The 14,282-nt window shown below is 41.8% G+C and overlaps 1 protein-coding gene across 1 annotated transcript in view; it reads left to right on the top strand.

The window, feature by feature from the left end:
• Positions 1 to 3,888: 3,888 nt before the first annotated feature.
• ARHGAP31 (Rho GTPase activating protein 31) overlaps positions 3,889 to 14,282 on the top strand; it is a 95,427-nt gene continuing 85,033 nt past the window's right edge. The window contains exon 1 of the mRNA XM_044441758.1: positions 3,889 to 5,127. Within this exon, the coding sequence (XP_044297693.1) occupies positions 5,028 to 5,127 (100 nt within the window). The 5' untranslated portion in view covers positions 3,889 to 5,027. The remainder of the gene's footprint in view (positions 5,128 to 14,282) is intronic.

Here is a 14,282-nt window from a genome sequence, read left to right as displayed (position 1 = left end):
CAGTAAAGGAAGTGCTATGTGGAAAAACAGAAGATCTCACCCTGAATAGGTCTGAGAGAAGGCCTTCCCCCAGATTCACTGAGGAAAGGCATACACCATTTCTTGTCGCCTTAAGTTAGAGCATCCATCCACTATCCAACCTGCATGGGAATTAAATTCTACAGGAGAGGACTTTCTAGGCTTGTTGCCCAGCATATGTGAAAAGGCACAAATGCTGTGTCTCAAGCACTAGGACTGGCACTCTCTTGCCCTTTAGAAAGGGTGTGGAGATGCGGCTTTGCAATTTAGACTTTGAAACCATCGTTTTAGGGCACCGTCCTATGCATATTTATGCAGAAAAGGGTCCTACGGTTACCAGTATGCCCCAAGCAGCTATGCAGAACTTTTTCTGTGTTCTATAATTCATTAGTTTTTCTTTTTCTTTGGAGATTTCCTGTCACATACTATGTAAACAGTTCTAAATTTGGCTAAGAGATAAATGTTCTTTGTCCCTGGCAGTGCATTATAGGGCCTGGCACTAGGGCCAGCCCTCACCTGCTTCTGGTGTGGCCACCAAAGCTGACAGGACCCTCTCTGCTTTTCCCATATCTCTGCTGAACCATACATGGAAACATGGCCGCTGCCTGTTTATTTTTGCTAGTGCTGGTGGGGAGACAACTACCTTGCTGGTGAGGATTGGCAGGTTTTCACCCCTACCTCTAACCCCCAGTGATCCTGAGATTTCCACCCCTTCATGTTTGAGAAGAGTGTGTGTTTGTATGTGTATGTTCACACAGAGATATGTGCATGCATAGCTCCTGGTCCCCATAGACATGGGATGCAGCTCTTGGGGACCCCCCCCCAAGTGTATCCTTGGCATACAAGGACAATAAACAAACATTGCTTCATAGGCAATCCTATACTTATTTGCTGCTAAGTAAGTCCTACTGCATTCAGTAGGTACACAGCATTACAAAGCAATCCAATACTCCAGTTACACCAAATGTGGGGTGAGGGCTTGAGCTGCTGCTAAAATGGCACAACAGGGGCCATTTTGCATTCATGCTAAGCCTGGGGAAGGGAAAAACACACAATCAGAAATTACAGAAAGAGATCAAGAAAGCAAGACTGCCTTGGAAACACCTCAATATGCAATACTCCTTTATTAAGAATGTAAGAAAAGCCATGCTGGATCAGTCCAAAGTCCATCTGGTCCAGTATTTCATACACATGGTGGCAAACCAGCTGTCCTCAAGGTCCCTCAAGCAGGATGGGTGCAGGACCTCCTCCAGCTCAAGCTTCTCAGCCACTGCTGCATGCAGGTGTGCCACCAAAGCCGGTAGCCCGTAACCAGCAAGGCTAGTAGCCACTGAGAGCCTCCTCCCACACAAATCTGTTCGATCCCCTTTTAAAGACATCTGGACTAGTGGCCAGCACCACTTCCTGTGGCAGCTAATTCCATAGTTTAACTATCTTTATTTATTTCAATGTATGGTTGTGTGCTTTGACAAGGGTTTATCTGTTCATTGTTGTGCTAACTATATAGACATTCCCTTTCTTCTTGTGTGTTTTTTAAGATTCATCAGTGATCTCAGAGATGCACTCCCATATCGAACTGAGAATTCAGTGACATGTGCCATCTGTTTCTACCATGTCACATAGCTGTTACATTTCAGTTTGGTTTTTAAGGGAACAATGCCATGTATGTTAGGCAGAAAAATTCCTTTTATCCCTTGCATTCCCCAGGCTGTAGGTTTGCTTCTTGTTTGTTTTTTGATGTCTAAACATGGCTTGGATTGTGCCCTAAAACAATATAATTTTCTATACACCTAAGAATGCAAACATGTATGACAAGTCTTTCTCTCTGCCACCCCCCCCCCAGTATGTCAATGAAATCTAGTATCCTGTAATATTTACACTATTAGAACTCTCTCTAGTTCAGGTTAGGGTTATTATGTAAATAGAAACCTTGAAAACTGTTTGGTCTTTTTTATTTCCCTTGCTAGCAATGCCAGTTCTATCTCAGGCATCTCTTTAGCTCACTGTTTCTCCCCATCTTAGTCCCTGGCCTTCTCTTTCTCTGTACCTTTGACTTCTTGTTTTCCCCTCCCTCCTATTCTAGCTTTGCTATTTCTCTTTCCACCCATTTGCATTGCTGTTTGCCTCACAGCAGTCATTATATGGCTGGCTATTTCCTCTGTGGAGCCATTTTGTGCTGGTGGCCACAGTAAAGTTTCAAATTCCCAAGTGTGCTTATGTGCCCCAAAATGGCTGAAGACCCCTGGTTTATGGTGTCTTCTAATGTCTTACCCTGCCTTCTGCCCTCCGGGCTTGCTTTCCTTTCCCAAAGAATTTGCAACACTTTTTGAGTGTGAAGTGGTGTAGCCCAGCTCAGCATTCTACCACCTCACTTGATATGTAATCCAGGCCATAATATAGAAGTGCATCCACAACACAAAGCCACCTTTAGCTAGAGCCAACCAAAACACATGCCTCACAATGGCATTTTGGATTATCCGAAAGATTTCTTAGTTTTTCAGGAGGCAGCAGTGCGTGCTCTCTCCCCCTCTGTGTGTGTGTGTGTGTGTGTGTGTACGCATGCACGCACACGCACGCACACACACACACGTGTACTGCAGAGTGAAGACTGATTTGCTGCTCCTACAAAAGCAAGTCACTGCCTGTCTCAAGTCATAATTTTAAAAAAAAGTTTCTTAGGGTTCCTTTGTCTGAATCAGACATCTGACCTTTTTGAAGCTTGATCATCAGTTACAGTATATGAGACTTCCCACTAAAATGCTGTTTCACCATCTTATACACAGTGATAACTTTGTATGTCATAATATCTGAGGAAACTCATGTGATGCATCAAAACAGTCATCCCTTAGGAAGCTCAAAGCAGATATAGAACTCAGATCAGTGTTGCAGGAAAGTTTATGCAACATTTGCTGGGCATGATGGTGGAAACGGCTGTTGAAAATCCATTATTGGCTTTGTTTCTGGATATTCATAATAGTAATTAACAACCTACTGTGTAGTAAGCCATGGTTGGTTGGTTGGTTCAGATGGTTGGTTGCTTGGTTGAGATGAAATGATGATGCATCATGGGTACATAACCCCTCAAATAATTCATGGTTTGTCAGTGTGCTTGTTGGTTCAACTTTAGCCAGCTTTGAGGATCAGTTCAGGTTCACATGACACAACAAACCATCAGTGGGTTACTGCTTCATGAGAACATAGTCATTATCTCAGACTTTTGAGGAATGGTATGGGAAGCGAAAATGTCTGAAAGTTGTACCATGCTTGCTGTTGAGTCAGAATAGTGGGAAAGGTTATGCACTATATACTGTACTCTTTTTAATTTCATGGTTGTTGAGTGTTTTTAATGGTAGTATTTTGAACATCTGTAATCTTGGTAGTTTGGACTTTGGTATTAGCTTTAATGTTTGAAGTATGATGGGATAGAAAATTATCCAATAAACAAGGAATAAATGTTATAATACAGGCTCCTATCCTTCCTTTTAGTATGAAATAAAGCTAAAGAGACTCAGAGTCACCAATGTAAACCATTTTTGCATCTTCTAATAAACAGGTATTGTATAATATAGGATAGTATGGTAATATAACATAATATAATATAAATGTAATATTAGCATTGCATGTTCAGTAGATTGCAGAGAACAAAGCTGTGCAGTTTTTCCCCAAAACTTGAGCGACTGAGAAATTTGACAGAATGTGTATGATTGTGAGTCTCTCTCTCTCTCTCTCTCTCTCTCTCTCTGTGTGTGTGTGTGTGTGTGTGTGTGTGTGAGAGAGAGAGAGAGAGAGAGAGAGAGACCTGGGCTGATGAATCATTCTGCTTTTTACCTTTCTGTATTTGATCATCACTCTTCTTGCGTGCTGGATCCTGTTTAGCACAGACTTCTGCTTATGGAAGAGAGAGGAGCATTCTGTCCAAAGTATGAAGAAAGATGTGTTTGGGTTGAGAGGTGCTGTGTCAAGGAGTCAATAAACAGAGTTGGGTATTTATTGAAACCAGTTATGTTCCTTCCTCCTTCTCCGGCCCCTCCCTGGGCCTTTTTCGGAGCTGACCATTTGTGGAACAGGAAACGTCAGAGCTCTGAACTGCTGCGGGCCCCTGCATACTGCAATGATTTCCTTTCAGGCTGTCCCGTTATCTTTTAGCTGGCAGGACGTCCCCCTCCCTCCTTCCCTCCCTGCTCTGAAACCCCTCTCTCTGCCTTTCCCTCACCCTTATTTCTCTTAAACACACACGCACACACTTTACTGCCAAAAAAGTCCATCCTCCGCCCCCCTCCCCAGCTAACTTCCTTCCAGCATTTCCTGAGCTGGATAATCCCAGGATTTGTAAAAACAGGGGAAAGGGGAAAGCGGGAGAGAGTGCCTTAATGTAGGAAACCCGTTGCTTGTTCTACCAACATTGTCTGATGGTTGCAACAAAAAGAGGGCTTTAAAAAGCAGAGGTTCGCAGACTTGTCTGGTTCTCTTTTTTCTGCCACTTTGTATTTCTTTCTTTCTCTTTTTACAAGTTCATGGAAGAAAGGATTTGGAGTGTCTGCTAACTGAAGGATCCAACAAGATCTAGCTTGATTTAACCTGATTGGCAATTTAATTTGGCTTTGGATTTCCTGCGACCCAACAGCCAGGAAGTGAGAACCTCAGCTAACATCTGCCCCTGGGTTGCCGGTTTCATTGGAGGCATTGGTTCACCACCATCCACCTCCCTCTTTGGAGAACCCTTCTGAACTTGGGCTATGATCTCTCTGCTGCTGCCTGCTGGAGATCTCCGTATTGTCCTGACCTCTCCCTTCTGCGACAGCCGTAGCTGCAGCAGCTTAACATCTGGTGGGGATTAATGTTGCTATATCCAGCTGGAAGTTCTTCTGGACTTTTGATGTCGCTGACCGGAAACGGGACACGGGCAACGAGGGTCTGAGGAGAAGGGGGAGCTTTGCACTTGTTTAGTGCAAAACGAGGGGGGTGGGGGGAAAGGAAGGAGGGAGCAAACCTCTTTTTGGAACTAACTCATGAAGAACAAGGGAGGAAAGCCGAAACTCAAGAGAAAAGGAGCCACAAACGTCTTCGGCTGTGATCTGACAGAATATCTGGAGAGCTCAGGACAAGATGGTAATAAAAAGATGGCCTCTTTATTTCTTAATTTGGGTAACGGTGGGTCTATTGTGGTCCCTTTCAGCTGTGAAGGCTGATGTTTTGCAGCTGTAAAACATAGGATTGCTTTATCTGCTGTGGAGAGTGCCTATTGCCTTGCTCTCAATGTCCAGCCCATTATGTGCTTAGGTCAGTGAAATGTTTTGCTGTGTGGCAGATGGAGGGAAAGGGGAAGGGGCAAGAGATATTTACCACCAAAATTCAACTCTATGTATGGGGGAGAAAGATTTTTCTAATTCCAAGGTGGGGAGCAAGAAGAGGTGTTGAGATTGCTGTTTAGGATCTTTTTTCCCCCAAGACAATCCAAAATCCAAATTTTCACTGAAATCAATGGGAATAGAAGATAGTCGGAAGTTCTCAGAATAAGGATGACAAAGAAGCAGCAGTGGCTTTTAGGCCCCAGGAAAGTCTCCCCAATTTTCTTACATGAAAGACTGAGATGTAGGAAAGGGATGGACTGAAGTGGGAATAGCCACCAGTATTTCCTGTATTTCTTTACTAAAAACCCATCCCTCTTGCCTACAATCAATTTTCTCAAATGAGCTTATGATGTGTCAGACTGTAGGAGGTGTGGTGCAAATTTGTGGTGAAATAGATGGTCAGAGATAGAGAGAAATGTGGAATGTGGGCTGGGTGGCACGGTATATTGCTGAGTCTCTGAAGAGAAGAAGGAAGGCTTTTTCGTCTTCTTGGAAACTGTACATTTGCTGTTGCATTTTTAGGAATTACTCTCCGCCTGTTTGCTGTTGCATCTGAATGGCATTCCAACTTAAAGTTTTTCAGTTTCTTACAACTCAACATTTCCAGGGCAAGAGCTCCTTTAGCAATGCTATTAGGGCGTTTTGTCAATAACGGCAGGATGACAGTCATTACAGTCTCTGTGGAATGAATGCAGTAGTCATATAAACTATTAAACTGGGATTTCACAGCTAGACAGTGCCATGAGCTGCCAGAGTACATTGTGTTGCTCTCATGTTCTGTTTCATAGATATTCATGCTTCTGGTCTTCGCACAAAAGCAGGTTTTCCCAGATCAGTTGTAACACAGGGTTGAATGCAATTAGCAAATGTGTCAAGCATCAGTAGACAAGCATAACTGTGTATATTGGAAGCATTGGCTAAATGTAGCCACCTCTGAATTGCAGCTTTTCTTAGCTGGCCATCTTAACAAGAAGTAGAGGTAGGTAGGTAGGTAGGTAGGTAGGTAGGTAGATAGCAGTGCTGTAGGCCAAAGCATCAAGGACAGGCAAGGCATGTGAAAGGTGAATTTAAGAGGGGATTTCAGTATTTCAGGTAAGGCTTCCACAACTTATGACCTATCAAGTTAAATGTAGACCAGTCCACCAGTCATAGGATCCATTTGGGATTACATGATCCTGCCTGCTCACTACATGCTTCATCTGAAGCTTTGTAGGCATTTGAGATGGAGCATTTTTAGTGTCATGCCCTTCTTCAACAAACTTAATTGGCCTCCACTTTAATAGCTTTTTGGTGAATTGGAAAGTCAGTTTTATTTTGCCAAGCTTTGTATCTGATTTGAGTTCTTGCTGCCCTGATGCTGTGAAGAACAACCATGGCTCAGCAGCAGAATACACACAATGTATGCAGAAGTTTCCAGACTTTTCAGGTAGGGCTGAAAAAGTCTCTTGTGCTGCATTCCTGGACAGTCACCACCAGTCAGTGTCACCAATACTAGGCTAGATGGACAGTCCAATTGTCTGTCTCAGGAACAGACTGCTTTCTATGTTCCAGTGCATATCTTCTCTAGATGGGATTGGTTATTAGCATTGTTGTTGCTGCTGCTGCTGCTGCTGCATTTTCAAAATGCTGGTAAGCTCCCCATGAGGTTGAAATGGTGCATACAAAGATTGTGAGAAAGATAAATACATGTTTTGTGCTTTGCATGACAACCCTACCCCTCCACCCAGTTTTTGTATTCCCAGGCATTTGCATTCAGAGCCTTTGGTGGGCCACCATATATGGTTGGTGGAGTGCATTTGATATAGGGGATTACAGGTAGGGATGTCAGAGAAATCTGCAATGGATTCAGATGAGCTTGGCTTTCTATTATGCAGGGGAAAGTGGCTTTTATTAGTGCAATGGGGAATGAAATTCTTACACGCCCCTAAAACAAAATAATAGAAAAGTCCAGTTTCATTAATGAGTGGACAATGGAATAAGAAATGCTTGACAGTCCATGAAGCGCAGATGGAACAGATTCAACTACATCCATACATCCCTGATCACAAGTAGTACAGCTCTGCTTTTTCAGTGCAGCCTGAAAAACATAAAAAAGCCAGCTTTTATTTATTCTGGGGAAAGGGATAATTGGAGGAAGTCCTTACTCTCCATCACCAGTGAGTAAGGACTTTGTCAACAGTTCTGTACCCCTATGTGGGATGGTTAAGTCTACCAGCATGATCTGCGGTGAGGAACAAAATGGGTAAAAGTGAGCTCCTTTTCATGTTATTTGCTGAATGGCACATCCCGGTGGCCAGCCCTGTGCGATCTAGTAATGAAAGACTCTATTGTTACAGGAGACATTAGAAGGATGTGAGTTAGATCATAGGGTGTAGGTTCAATCTTAAGGATAACAGGCAGCAGAAGAGATGTGGGGGGCTTTACTCCTTTGTTCTGTGGCAATGCAAGGAAGTGGAATAATATCAAAGCCAAATTCATCTCTAGATAGCTGGGAGGGCAGACAAAGGTCAAAAGTCACTGGCAAGAGTTTTAGAAAGCTTCATACCTCCCTAATTGGAATCCTTGAGTTGAAAATTGCATCAGTAATGATAGGCCATCGGCCATCAGAAGAGTAACCTCTATTCAAACACTTCCCACCAATAGGGAGCAAGCAACAACCTTGAAAGAAGACATTTTCTACTTGTGATAACCAATTCACTTTATCTCCTGTGCAGAAAGGATGAACCCAGTGATAAAACTGGCAGCTACTTATTTGTACGGAAGGATTTAGGATTCCTTGGAGATCTTGTTTCTTCTTATGAGCTCACACACATAATCTGGGACTTGAGCATTTTATTTCTCATTCACAGTAAAAGTTTTACATGCGGAACTATATGAAAGCTGGTGTATTTCCTCCCCCCATCCTACACCAATGCACTCAGATGACTAATTAGAAGAGTGTATACGTGTACCAGTGTAGGGTGGTTATTGTCAAATCACATTGGTTTTGGGTAACTTTATTTTGGCTGGCAGCTGTGTTGCCTTGCACAGCAGTGATCCTAAATTCCAGCTTTCATTACAATTTAGGAAAGGCTACTGGCTAACTAGCTTTTCTTTGGGAAGAAAGAGTAAAGGGGATATCTAGATGTACTCACAGGAAGTGGTTTGGCAGTTCTATGCAGCTTTCTTTCCTCTGGGTCATCTCTTAGCAATCACCCTTGGCTTACGTAAAGAGGAAGGAGGGGAGGTAAGTCTGCTTCCAGAAATGCTTGCATTCAACTGAGATGTCAGTCCAAACACTTGCATGCTTGTCACTAAAGAGCAGAAAAGCAGCAAAGGCTGTCAATTTTTTCTATAGAAACTCCTTCAAGTGCTGATTGAACTGCCTGAGCCAATGATGGGATCAAACAACATGTGGAAGGCTTTCTCCTGGATCAATGATCAGTAGATGAAGGCAAAGCAAGCAAGTCAGGCTTATGCAGCCCCCTGGAACAGATGAGCAACATACTTTCTTATATGCTGTGGCTCTCAGTATTGCAAAGTTTTTGGATTGTCACTACCAAAGGTCTCCTATAGCAAAAGTGTGATCACCCACAGGCTGTGTCTAAATCACCCCCTCCCCTTTTTTCCCTTTCCTTTCCTTTCCTTGTTTACCATCTATCTTTTGCATTACATCTGCATCATTACAAACATGGATAGTGTTCCAAAGTGATGGCAATGATGATGAACCTGAGAGATGGCCTGAAGGATGGGAGACGGATCAAGTGCTGGAAACCAGAGAGCCCTCAAGAATTAGGGGTTGGTGTAGTTTTCCCACCCCGTGCTTTATCTTTCTGGGATGTGGCTTTCACATTGGCATTGTGTACTTGATAGAAAACTTTGGGTATTAGAAAATGAGAGAGGATGTACAGTTGGCAGAGGTTCACAAATTATGTCTGGGCTTCCTTGCCAAACATTTTTTTTTACTAGCCAGGAACAGTATTGTAAAGGTCTCTCAGAACATATGCTGTAGTGCCTTTCCATTTTTACCCAGCCAGTGGCAGCCTGCCCTTCCAACACAATTAATGGGAAATGCTAGTAGCAGTCTTTCTTTCTCTCCCCAAAATCCACTCCAGATTTTATTTTCTTCCTTGAAGCAGATTCCTTTTACAACCCAAAGTTTTTTTTTCTTCTTCTTAACTTATCCAAAGAAAAGAACTGATCTTCCTACCCACTCCTTTTTGCCATTGTGCAAAAGGACTTTGAGAGAGAAGCAGTTTTGCCTGCTCCTATTTGGGAGAGATACCTCTCAAATAATTAATTATGGTAATAAGCAAGGTATGGGGCATAGTATCATGTCAACTGCAGCTTGATCCGTTTTCACATGCAAAATGAACTGTATGGGAAGCCCAGAATTTATAATTGGTAAGAAACTGTATGTTTGGTAAACTTAGATGGATGAGTTGATTTTTACTTTGGACCCGCTAATTGGACCAATTATAATATTCTGCCATTCTCTGCTTTGCATGCTAACTATGATTTGTCAGCTATGGCTGAATAGCAGTATGTGCAAGCAAATCACTTGAATTAATCCAGGTTTGGTCCTGATAATTTTACAGCTTCAGAGTCCCCTCTGTTATGGGAAATTTTGGTTTAGGCTGAACAGCTATTCATGACAGCTTTATAAATATTTATTTTCAGTGAATAAATGTGACACATAATGTCAAGCAAGAATGGAATAACAGATGGGACTGTCCTATCTTTTGGGGGACTGTTGCGTGGCACCTATCTTAGAAGGGTTGATAGGTCTTAGGTTACATGTAATTCAGCAAAAACTTATTTTTCAGATACACTGGATGCCACAGATCTTTTAAATAATGGTGCATCTAAATTGGCAAACTATTGGACGTATAATACAGTGAATGCTTCCTTCATCAACATGTTTTGGCAATGCCCATTGGCTTCCTCTTTTGGGGAAAAGAAAACTCTTTAATATTTACTGATATGCATATACCTGCTTCCTGTAACTTAATGCAGAGTCAATGTAAATGCATTTTTCATTTCACTTTGAAAGCTAAAAGACTAATACTACAAAACTGGAAGGACAAACAGTCACATTTGATGGTGCAATAGCCTTAGGACTTAATAATGTTTCAATTTTTCACAGGTGATTTTGTTTGTTTGTCATTACATTTCTATACTGCTCATAGCAAAGCTCTCTGGTGATCTTTAGGCTTAATTCATAAATGCACAAATACATGGACATTGGTCTAGCTTTATTGAAATATGCACATTTAAGTCTGAGAACTGTAGCATATCTTGTCTGATCTCAAATATATAGGGCTATGCATTGCAAATACATCTATTTTCAAATCTTATGTAGGAACATTGTAATACACTTTTATTTTAATTTTCACAGATTTATTTTGTTTGTGCTTTGATTTGTGGAAATTCATAAAGGGGAAAGAAAACTCCCTGAGGTTGGAATGACATAGCGTTAGGGTTTGTTGACTTGGAAGGAATATGCTCACAGGGTGAAGAATGGAGACTGGAGTTTCAAAGGTGCTTTTGCTGATCCCTCTGAGTTCAAGGAAGAGGTTAATGTTATGGGAAGAGACCAAAAGGTCCTTCATGGGATAAGCAGCCTTGCATGAATCTACGTATATGACGTTTTCCTGGTAGTAGCTGCTCTAATGCAACCTTCCTCTCTGAGGAGTCTTGGTTGCCAAGATCAAGGACTTTCTTACCACTGGCCAACTGGCACGTGGCACTGGTGAAGGCAACAAATGCCTCATCACAATTCTGCTCTTCATGCTTCTTGTGCAGTGTGCCAAGAGGATTGTTGTGCAGCTCAGCACACACATCTGGTGCCCATGAACCAAGAAATTCTGAGTTTCTCCCTTTTTAAACTTCATGGCATAACAGTCAAAAGAAGGTGCCCAACTTACATATGCATTCAATTTCTCCTTTTCCTAATTTGAAATTTTAGGGATTTCACAGAGCTACTAAAATTGGACAACTTGTTATCAAAACCTCATGGCAGCTAGGGGTGTGCTAATGAAAACTGTTTTGTTGGCAATTAGCAGATTTCCAGGGGACTTCTGCTCTGCAGTCCATGCTTTTGTGGAGTCAGAATTTGTACAAATATTTTTGCACATATTTGTGCAAATTCTTGTGCCTGTAATGCAAATCAACCAAAAATACACAAATTCTTCAAAACACCTATTTCCATGATTAGGGTGGAGATTTCTATAATTTTGAATGGCATTTTTATTGTGCAAATTTTTCTACAGCTCAAACTGTGAAATCTGGCCCACTGAGGAATTCTTTAGTCAGACTCAGAGAAATTCAGACCTGAGACAGCAGATTTGATAGCAGATCTCTTTAGCATCCCTAATGGCAGCTTTTACTTCTTTCTGAAAAGAAATTTCTCAGCTTGGTTTAACGCTTATGGTTGAAGATGTTTAGTTCTGTGTTGCAACAGAAATGACTTCAGTGTTGCTCAGTTGTATGTTATTTTTAGTTTCTTAATCCCCGACACACGTAGGCAAGATCTCCCAGTTACACAGCTCGCAGGGAAACCCCATCTTTTCCTGGGCTGCCTTACCCACGCAGAGCAAACCCCACAATTTCTTGTTCAGGCAGAATGAGCACTCACTTAGCTTTCTGTCTGCTTATGCTAAGTTGGGCTTTAAGCATTTAGTGGCTGGATGATGTGTGAGCAAACAGGCATGCAGCCCAATCCAGTTAAGGCTTATCCAAAAATGAATCCCATGGTGTAAGCTGCAATCCTGTGTGCAGATGGAGGGTGTTCAACCTGTTCTGTGTGGGGCTGCACTGCCCCTGGAGAAGCAGGTTCATGGCTTGCGGGATGCTCCTTGATCCGTCTTTGTCACTTGAAGTTCAGTTGGCTTCAGTGGCACAGAGTGCCTTCTACCAGCTTCAGCTGGTGGCCCAGCTATGCTTCCAATCTGGACAGGGATAGCCTGCCTTCAGTAATCTATGCTCTGGTGATCTCTGAATTAGATGTACTCATTGTGGGGCTGCCCTTGAAAAGGGTTCAGAAGCTGCAGCTGATGCAGAATGAGGCAGCCGGATTTTAACTGGGACCCAGAGGTATGAACACGCAAGGCTGGTTCTGGTCTGCTTGCATTGGCTGCCTGCATACTTCTGGTCTCAGTTCAAGGGGCTGGTTTTAATGTATAAAGCCTTCCATGGTTCAGGAGCACACTTGTCCGAGCATCTCCCTCAACCACAATCTCCTAGGACACTGCTCAACCGCTGGGGCCTTCCTCTACGTGCTCTCTCTGAAGGAAGCATGGAAGGCGGCAACAAAGGGGAAAGGCCTTCTCAGTGGTATCCTGCTTCTTCTGAGAACATCTCCACTGAGGCCCAGCTGGCACCAGATTTGCCATCTTTTCAGCACCAGGTTAAGATGGCTCTCTTTTCTGAAGCCTTCAAAGACTTTCTTGGCCCCCTGGGGGCTTGAGGGAGATTACCCTTTCCAGGTGTTTCATAGTCATTCCTTGCTATTGCTCATTTTAGCTGTTTTAAACTTTTTTCTTGACTTTATGAGATTTTTCTTGTATTTTCCTGTCTGTTTGTTTTCTCAATTTAAATAAACCACAGGCTTTCTGGGTTGCTGACATCATATTAAAATCCATAGACAGCATAAATCAGTAGAAAACACAGCAAAACAATACACAGTTACAAAGGACCAATAACAGTAAAATCATAAGTAAACTATCAGAAATAAATAAAACCAAAATAGAGAAAAATAAAAAATAAATAGAATCTCTCTCTCTTTCCAAAAATAAGACAACACACATTAAAATTCAGTTATATCAATATCTAGAATTTAAAAAAAACATATTGACAGCACCATATAACAATGTAAGATTAAATCATAATTGAAAATCAAAAATTCACATATTAAAATGTTTTATGAATTGTAAACCAGCCAGCTTCAGCTCTGGAATGATATAGAAATGAAATAAATAACAATAACAGTTTACTTCAAAGTAAACTTCATTGAACACTGTGGGTTGTATTTTGAGTAAACATGAATAGGTTCCCACTGTGTCATTTTGAGATCTTGTACAAGATCCAAATTGGTCTAAGTCTCAGATAATTTAACAAAATGTCAAGCAACATGAAGGTTAAGAAGGAGCACTCCTGGTTACAAGTAGAGACTTTGGTATTGCCAAAAGATAAATAAATAAATACAATAAATCCAGGGTCTTTGATGGAGCACAACTTGAATATAATACAGCAAGGTTATGCTGTCTTATAAAATGATAAATGACATTTATCACATCAGTTGCTTGTTAGATAAATGACCTTCTTCAATAATGTAGTGGAAGCTGCAATGTAATTTTATTTCATTGGGCAGGCATTTGAGTTTGTAATATTTCAAATTGTACTCTAGGCCATTTTTTATAGTTCAATCCAATCCAAGTTTAAAAAAAAATAAAAGCAACTGTCCAATTCTTTAAAAATAGTCTGAAAACATGGTGATGGTCTACATTAACCCATCATTATATGCATTGAATAAGCGATTCAGTTTGGACAGGAAGGGTGTTGTATCTTCAATATAAAGAAGAATTGTCTAATTTAGGAAGTAGATCTGGGATGAAGGACCTGTTTCAAACAACATACTAAAGCTCAGAAGTTCATGGGGTTTGCATTTCATTATTGGGTGGGACTGGAGGTAAATGGTGAGGAAGCAAACCCACAATGAGCTATATTCTAGCTCATTGTTAGAATGAGTAAAAACTGCACAAAATCAGGGAATGTACCAGCTGGGGGGAAAGAAGCAGGGCCTGGAAAGGAGATGTGGCCAGGGGTCAGTGGAAAATACCATATTGCCAGACTGGGATCCCCATATTTGACCTCCAGGGCCTAAGGATCTCTCTCTCTCTCTCTCTCTCTCTCTCTCTCTCTCTCTCTCACACA

The sequence above is a fragment of the Varanus komodoensis genome, unplaced genomic scaffold (genome assembly GCF_004798865.1).
Source record: "Varanus komodoensis strain SLA01 unplaced genomic scaffold, ASM479886v1 scaffold4, whole genome shotgun sequence".
NCBI lineage: Eukaryota > Metazoa > Chordata > Lepidosauria > Squamata > Varanidae > Varanus > Varanus komodoensis.
Note: the sequence above shows the minus strand (reverse complement) of the source record. Positions and strands in the feature narration are given on the sequence as shown.